The 8585-nt window shown below is 38.0% G+C and overlaps 1 protein-coding gene across 1 annotated transcript in view; it reads right to left on the bottom strand.

Moving 5' to 3' along the window:
* Positions 1-8585, bottom strand: part of Iqcm (IQ motif containing M) — a 352279-nt gene that overhangs the window by 287781 nt on the left and 55913 nt on the right. The window contains exon 5 of the mRNA XM_021220812.1: positions 7685-7764. Coding sequence (XP_021076471.1) covers positions 7685-7764 — 80 coding nt within the window. The remainder of the gene's footprint in view (positions 1-7684; positions 7765-8585) is intronic.

Here is an 8585-nt window from a genome sequence, read left to right as displayed (position 1 = left end):
TTTAAAAAAAAAAAAAAAAAAGTCAAACCAAATCCATAATCAGTTCATCTTACAGGATTACCGACCACTGGCCATGGAGAAGCCTGATGCCAACAGCTATCAAATTTGTCTTCATGGTGAGGATGAACTGCACCCCAAAATTGGCAATGCCCTTGGACAGCAAAAAGCAGTTTAAGAGAGCTGATGCCCATATCCCTGCCTCATCTTTGCTCCCATTTTAACTCTGCTTCTTATAAGATAAAAGGAGGAATGTTGGCAATTAGGCACCCCTATACCCAACCCTAGAAACCTGACAACAATGGGACCCTCAAGCACCTCTATGACCATCCCCAGGGAACCCAGCAGAAACAGGACACATCATCACTGCTGCCAGAGGCAACACATTTCCACTGCTGTCTCTGTCTCATGTCCTCCTGTGCATGAACCACAGCCCCATAAAAAGCTGTACTTTTCTTCTTTCCTTCCCTTCTTCCCTGAGGCAGCCTCTGTGCTCCCTTATACCTTCCCTTTTAATAAACCTCCCACATGAGACCTGTTGCACAGTGTGAATTTTGTTGGATTTTGATGCTTAGTTCTGTAGTGGGCTAAGGTCCTTTCCCAATTGGTTCTTGATTTTTCAGTAAAAGTCATGGGCTAGTTGCTGGGCAGAAGATACAAACAGGACTTCCAAGTCCCTGGAGGTAAGCAGAGAGATATGCAAGGAAAGGGAACATAGCTCACCATGCTTTGGAGAGAGAAGAACTAAGAGCCATGTCAGATCAAAACAGAGTGCCCACACAAGCCACTCCTGTAGGCAGGTGGTCAGGGGAGCTTAGCAAATGAAATTTAGGGCAGGTGGGAGAAGTGGAGATAAGAAATTGATAAAGGCACATTTTACCAGGCAGGAGATAATAGCACCCAGAAATTGTGCCAAGTAGGAAAGTTGAAAGTAAACAACTGTGTATCTGTGTCTTTTATCTAAGGATTCAAGGGAAGGTGGGAGGGACCTATCCTAGGAGAAAGGCCAGTAACACAAAACTACACACAACATAATGCCATCAGTTGCCACCATTGTCTGGAGAAAGGATCACATTAATACTACTTTGCTTCTAACCCCTATAATTTTTAAATGTTGTATCTAAGAAATTATTTCAAATAATAAACATCTGAAACTCACTCTTAATATCATTAATATTTATTGGCTCTATACCCAGTTTCCCTTGCATTTCCAGAAATTAGAGTACATGCAATTAGCTGAGCCTTCCTGGTGCTCCTTTCTGTGACAGGTATACAATGAGCAGGAAGCACCTTAATCAAGATGCAGCTATTACTGTCCTGGTCTGAGCCACCCCCACGCACCTCACATGTCTCTGGAGTGCTTGCTGGGCGTTTTATCTCACAGCACTCTTCTCTAGAGGCAGGAACATGTTTGATTGTTTAGAATTCACATGAAGAATATTTTCTCACATTCTCACAGAGAAAAAAAGACAAACTCTTTTCAGATAATAAAACTCTTACTTTTCTAAAGTACTTATTTGTGGAGAATTGCAGGCTGGTCTCCAGTAGAGCTGAGGTCTGAACCCTGATGGTCATAATTCACCTACATGACACAGTAGGTGTTCTCTCATACTCCTGCAACTCCGGCCCCTGCCTAAGGTACCACCTCCCACAGCCCCCACAAGAGAAGCAAGGTCAGTGGTCAGGTAGACAATGGCCCAAGCTTCTGACCCGTTACATAGCAACAGTGAAGACCACAAAAAGGGGTGTTCAGCCCCCACCTCGCTCTCTTACTCCTTTGTTCCTTTACCTCTCAGCTCTCTCCTCTTCCCTTTCTTTTTGTCTTCTCTCCTCTCTCCTTTCTCTCATCTTCTCTCTCTCTCTCTCTCTCTCTCTCTCTCTCTTTCCCCTGCATTTCTATAATAAAGCTCTTAAACCATAGATAGTCTCTGCTCCTTCAAGATCCACTGCGCACTCTGGTCAGTGTTAGGAATTTCTTCCCCTATTCCCTCTCTCCTGAAACCCTGGGGCTTTAGCAAGGTAGCTCTGGGGGGTGGGGGGCGGTTGGGGGCTACCCCTTTTCCACCCCCGCCTTGTGGGTCAGGCATACTCACCTGGGGCCGAATGGAAAAGCATCTGGCAGTCTCCAGTCCAGTGACAGGCCCAAAGTGGGATCCAGGTCAAGGGGAGGTCCAAAGGCCTGACACTATTACTGAGGCTATGAAGTGCTCATAAAAAGGGCTCTATCATGACTGCCCTCTAAAAGACTCGAAAAGCAGCTGAAAGAGTCAGATGCAGATATTTGCACCCTACCAATGGACAGAAGCAGATGACCCCTGTTGTTGAATTAGGGAAGGCTGAAAGAATTTGAGGAGAATTTGATCCTATAGGAGGACCAGCAGTCTTAATCTGGACCCCCAAGATCTTTCAAGTACTGGGCCACCAAATGGACAGCATACACTGGTTGATATGAATCCCCCAACACACATACAGTAGAGGACTTCCAGGTCTATGTTCATTCAGAGATGATGTACCTAATCCTCAAGAGACTGGAGGCCCCAGGGAGTTTAGAGGTCAGACAGGGTGGAGGGTGGAGGTATCCATGTGAAGACTGGGTGTGGTGGGGAGGAGGTATGGGATGTGGAACAGTTGGAGGGTGGGAGGGGAGGGGTGGGGAATGGAATATGGAGTGTAAAAAATGAATTACAAATAAAATTAAACTTTCAAAAAAGATGAAAAAGCAAAATCTTAAGGAAGTAAAACAAGCTGGTAATCATGGCTCTGAAAAAGCAGAGCATTAATCAGAAACATGGTTTTCTCTGAACATTATTTAGTAAGGCTGTATGTATTATGACAATGAAATATATAAATTTGATATTTATCTGAATGTAACATAAACATATAACAAGAAAAGCACTATTTGAAATTATCTTTGCTGCTAATTCATATAGTATTCTTTGAGATTTCCTAAGTCTAATAGTTTATTGACTGTCCTAACAAAAATGTCATTCATCTTATTGGGAAAAGATTTCACTATACTGATAAGACAATCATGCCATATATATTCATATCTAGAAAACCACCACAAATATGCACCTTACAAACATATATTGGTGGACTGAGAGAGAACCAATAAAATAGAGGAAACCAAAGGGTATGACTAAGCTTTCTATTATCATAGTTTTAAGTAGAAATTCTAGGCAAAAGGAAGAAATATGAGTCTCAAAAGAAAAACATGAGGCCTCTATGAAATCTGGCTTTCTTGTCATTGTGAACTTATTATTGTGATTTCCTTATAAACCAATCAAATATTTTAAATTATCTTTTCATATTGAACATGATTTTTCATCAACTTCTTAAAAAAACTCAAAGGTATATTCTTATCATATTTTGGGATACTTTCAACTGAGAATGAAAGGTTGCAAGTATAAATATTATTCTAATAAATTATATTGCATCTCAATTATATCACAAAATATAATAGATGGGACAACTCATTTATAAAGTATGTAAGCTAGAGTCTAGGGGCTGTATAGAATGTGCAAGTGCATGAAGCCATGAATTGGACTAAATAATTTGGTGAAGTTAATATAGATAGAGATGAAGTTAAAAACTTGATCTTTTAAATCTCAAGACTCCTCATGCAATTAATTTTAAAAAGTTGTTAGACTTTATAAAGTGCCAGGGATTATCAGTAGCCTTCTTCAAAGTAGATTAGAGGTATGATCTAGCTCTCAATACCATGACATCAAAGAGTATGTCAGGGATAATGGATGGAAGGCACAATCACTAAAGAAAAAGAACTAAAAGAACTGAGAAGCTAATGAATTATAGATTTATGTACCCAGATAGCAAGATTGCCTGGGATGATAAGCATTAGAGAGATTGACAGGCTTCCTGGGGTAAATTTAAAATATGAGAAGACGGGCTCAAATGAATAATTACTGCAAGAAGCGAGCTAATGGAGAATATCTTCAGATGATACAAGAGTCAAAGCTGCGAATTTTAGAAAGAGGGAAGAATGGTCCGGAAGTGGCAGTGATAAAGATGGAGGAGGACACTGTCCCATCTCCTCCTCCAGATGTGTACAAGGAAGGGAGAAAGAGTGAACACCACTTTAGAGTTCTGCAGGAAAAAAAAAATGTTATCCAGACAGATTTCAATTAGGCCTGAAGTGTTGAGAGGACACTTTAGGGAGGAAAAAGATTATGTTTTCACCATTCAGTATAAGTCCAGGCGGCACAGTGTACAGGTTCCAGAGTGGGAGAGGTGGTAGTGAGGTCATGAAAGAGACATGGATTTACTGACTGTAGACACTTTAACACTCGCAAGTCCACATCTGTGGAGATTGGATAAGATGGAGTTGTGATAGATACCTCACAAGATTTTCCCTGAGAAAGATTTCCCCGATCAAGTTTGTGAATTGAGAGAAGTCACTGTCTATACTTAACAGTCTATAAATCTAACCAGCTGTGGATAAAGGAGATTGTCTAACTATCCATTCCTTTCCTAAACAGCAACTTTACTCTATTCCTCAAGGACCTCACATTTGACACACAAATGGCCCACAGAGCTGAGGGGGCCATCACCAAGCCACCGAATTTGTCAATTAAGTTTGTGTGGGCTTCTTTGACTCAGCTTGGTCCTTCAAGAATTTCTTTTGAAATGTTCTGTTAAGAACACTTTTCTAAAGAAGAATTCATGCCGTGATTCCATTCTCTTAGAATGAGATAGGTAAGAAAGAGTTTTGAAATCACTGGTGGAAAGGGTGTTTGTTGAAGTATCAAATTAGAAGTGCTTTATCAACTGTACTGAAACAAGAAGGCAAATGGGCTGATTGAAGGTCTGGAGCCAGACTACCACAGTGACAATGGCAGAAACAGGTGTCTCTATGGAGGAGCAGAGTTCACATTGTGCGGGGTGCCCTCAAAGAGGAGCCCTCGTGTGGGGTAGGTGTCTCTATGAAGGAGCGGTGTTCACACTGTGCGGGGTGCCCTCTAAGAGGAACCCTCGTGTGGGGTAGGTGTCTCTATGAAGGAGCATTTTTCACACTGTGTGGGGTGCCCTCTAAGAAGAACCCTCATGTGGGGTAGGTGTTGAGGCAGGGCTTGGCTCCCATTTTGCCTTTGACTTGGAAACCATTGCTAGTAACTGCAGGTCAGCTTTGGTAAGCATCAGATGTAGGAGGATCAGAATTCTAGTCTCATGAAAGTAACTCCACTATCATCATGAGCAAGTACTCTGCTATACCATTTTAAAAGGTGAGCTTCAAAGAATGATACTCTAGTCATCCACTTCAAATTTCAATCAAATGTATAGAAATCTGGATTGGTCTTGATTCTTATGATCTACTTTTCTTTTCTTTTTCTTTCAATGAAAATTATGATTCATTCCTAAAACGTCTTAGAAATGTTTAAGATTTTAGAAAATAACCATGCCCTTCAGAGGAAGCCAATCTAGGTCCTTTCTGTCACTGTTTATATCACTTTGTTATTTAATTGACTTCAGTGAATGATTCCTTTGATTTCTGGAGACACATAGGTTTAGTAGCAATAATATAAGCCTGTGTCTGCAGATCTTTAGAAAACATCATTAAAGTGAATATTAGAAGCATTTTAAAAATATTGTATTTCAATGAAGATGCAGTGCAAAGCAAGGAATTTATATAAATTACTTTAGAACAAAAATATCAACATTTTTCACATTTTTGTACATTTTGTACTTTACAGAATAAATCACTGGTCCCAAGCCTTTAGACATCTCTATTTTAGTTGTCTTTTGTTGTTGTTGTTGAGAAATATTTATTGCAATTTAAATATAATGATTTAGCTATAACCAAAACAAAATTCAACAAAGCTTCACATGATAAAACATTGGTTATGAAACTACTCTTGTTGGAGATACATGTAATTTTTAAGGAAGAAAGAACAGTAGCCTATAACATTCAGAAAGTATTAATTACTGAAAGTTTTATACTTTCAGAATAAAGTATATCAACTGATTGGTGTTAGATGAAGGTTGAGACACCTGACACCTGGGATATGAAACTAACAATCTGCTGGAGAGTCTGGCTCTCAGGCATAGAACTGCAAAACATTTACTTGACTCAATAACATAATTGATTCAGTCTGCTTACAGTCATTACTTTTTAAAAAGCATTAAAAAATAGTGTTAAGTATTTTATTTCCTCACATTAATAGGGGGCACTTTAAAAATTATCTTGTGTCTTTCTACTCTCTAGAGTGAATTGGCACATAGATTTTGGCAATTGCTTAACTTGTATACCTTTTTTTAATTTGTATCCACTCATTCATCCATCTATTCATTCAACAGTCATTAATCCTGATTACATGGTGGGTGCTGTGAATGGGACAAAGAGTCTTTTACTGCCATGAAGCTGTGGTTCCTTTACTACATGTTTTAGATAATTTACAATAATATTTTTTCATTGGAGCAATATTAGCAGATCTTAACAATATTACCTAGGTGGCTGAAAGTCTGATCTTTCCATTTAATTTTATAATGATATGTGGTTGAGGGAAAGATGTTATTTTAATGATACCATCAACCTTTGGAAATTCTGAATAAGTCTAAAGGTCACAGAATTAGTACAACTTAGTGTTTGCCTCAGTTTTGTTATTAGGAGACTTCAATATAATTATTTGTATTAAAAGCATAGATTTCCCAGAATTTACTTCTGTATATAGATGCTAAACCTTAAGTAATTTTTTTTGAAAAGTACACATAGAAAAGTGAGGGTGTGGACAGACAACAACTTGTATGAATCAATTTTCCCTTCTGCTGTGTGGTTTCCAGGGCTAAGTCTTGGATCATCACACTAGGCAGCAGTTCTTTCAACAACTAAGCCATCTTACTAACCTAGTCTAGAATATTCCAGATCCCCACTAGGACTCATGTATTATTTTGTTGTTCTGGGGCCTCAAATTATCTGATTAAAGTCTCAAAAAAGTTACATATGGGGTAATATAAAAGTCAAAATATTACACATTTAATAGTTTGAGTAGTTACTGTGTAGATGTATAGAAGTGTATGTCATAGGAATGAAGTTTGGAAATGACCTCCAACATGATCCTTGAAAATTTGTATCATAATCCAAACAAAGGATGACAAGACTGAAGTGAGATAATATTTTTATCCATTCCTTAACATTTCAAGGATGAGTTAGCATTCCAAATGTAAAAATTCTTTCTAAAACCCAAGTTCTATAGAAGATTTTTTTCCTTAATAATATCCTGAAGCTTAAGAACATGAGAAGCAAGGTACAAAGAAAATCTACAACTAGTTTCCTTAAATCAACACTGCTACTAAGTCTTCAAAATAGTCTCTAAGTTCCAAACTTTCTGATTTTGCTTAAGCGACTTTAAAGTATCACGTGCAGCTTCTTTTGAAGAAATTTTGTATACTTTAAAAAATAGTAACTTAAAAAATTATTACTGAAAACTCATTTTTAATCCTAAGAGCTTATCTTCATAATTTCCTACAATATTCCATATTCATATTTTAAAGATCCAACTTCTCAGGTTTAAATAAAGTAACAAAAATTAGTTCTCACTAGTTGTCTCCCAAATCTCTTTTATCTTTTGACAGTGTTTTAGATGAAATAATGAGTGACTTTGCTCAATACCAACTCTTTGGTTTATATAATGAAAATCACTATTGCTCCCAGCTATTGTCCAGGGAAACTCACCAAGTTCCTTCAGAAGTCCCAAAGAAGAGGTCAGATTATGCAAAGGCAAGCCAATGTGGGAATGGAAGGGTTCCAACATTCTGTTTTCAAAACATAAGAGTTACAATTTGAGTCATTCTGTGCCCCTTGTTTCATAGCACAAGACCCGCACCTAATATCACAGGATTAAATGTTAGTCTCAGGTGCTCCTGACAACAGAACTAGAGCTGTGGCATCCCCAGAGCCCTGCACAGTAAACATTATTAAAAGAATAATATTAAACTTTGCTGGTTCTGAGTGTGAGTAAACATCAGGAACATCTCCGTTCTGAGCAAGGCCCACTTAACAGAAGTAAGGAAAATAAGCATCATGTCTATTTTTTTATTGTTTCCTAAGAGATTTTTAAACCATGCTTTTCTAATACCCCTTGTAAAGATTTAAGCAGATCTGTCTGTAGGATCTAAAGCCAAAGACAAGGTAGACAGTTCAGAAAATATAAATAACCAAAAGAAAAGAATCATCTCCACTAATCACATCAATTCAGAATTTTGCTAATTATTGAAAACTTATAGTTTCTCATAGACTAGGTATTATTTAAGTCTTCTGTATGTCCTAATTTATTTTGCCCAACAAACAATTGCAGCTATTAATTTACAAATTTTATACATGAAGGAAATAAAATGCATAGAAGAGAACACAAATGCCAGCCCAGGCTACTATACCCAGCAAAACTGTCAATTACCATAGATGGAGAAAACAAAGTATTCCATGACAAAACCAAATTCACACAATATCTATCCAGGAATCCAGCCCTTCAAAGGATAATAAAGGGGAAGCATCAACACGAGGACAGAAACTCCATCCTAGAAAATCTAAGAAAGTAATCCTTCAACAAACCTAAAAGAAGACAGCCGCAAGAACA

Source organism: Mus pahari, chromosome 20 (assembly GCF_900095145.1).
Source record: "Mus pahari chromosome 20, PAHARI_EIJ_v1.1, whole genome shotgun sequence".
Lineage (NCBI taxonomy): Eukaryota > Metazoa > Chordata > Mammalia > Rodentia > Muridae > Mus > Mus pahari.
Note: the sequence above shows the minus strand (reverse complement) of the source record. Positions and strands in the feature narration are given on the sequence as shown.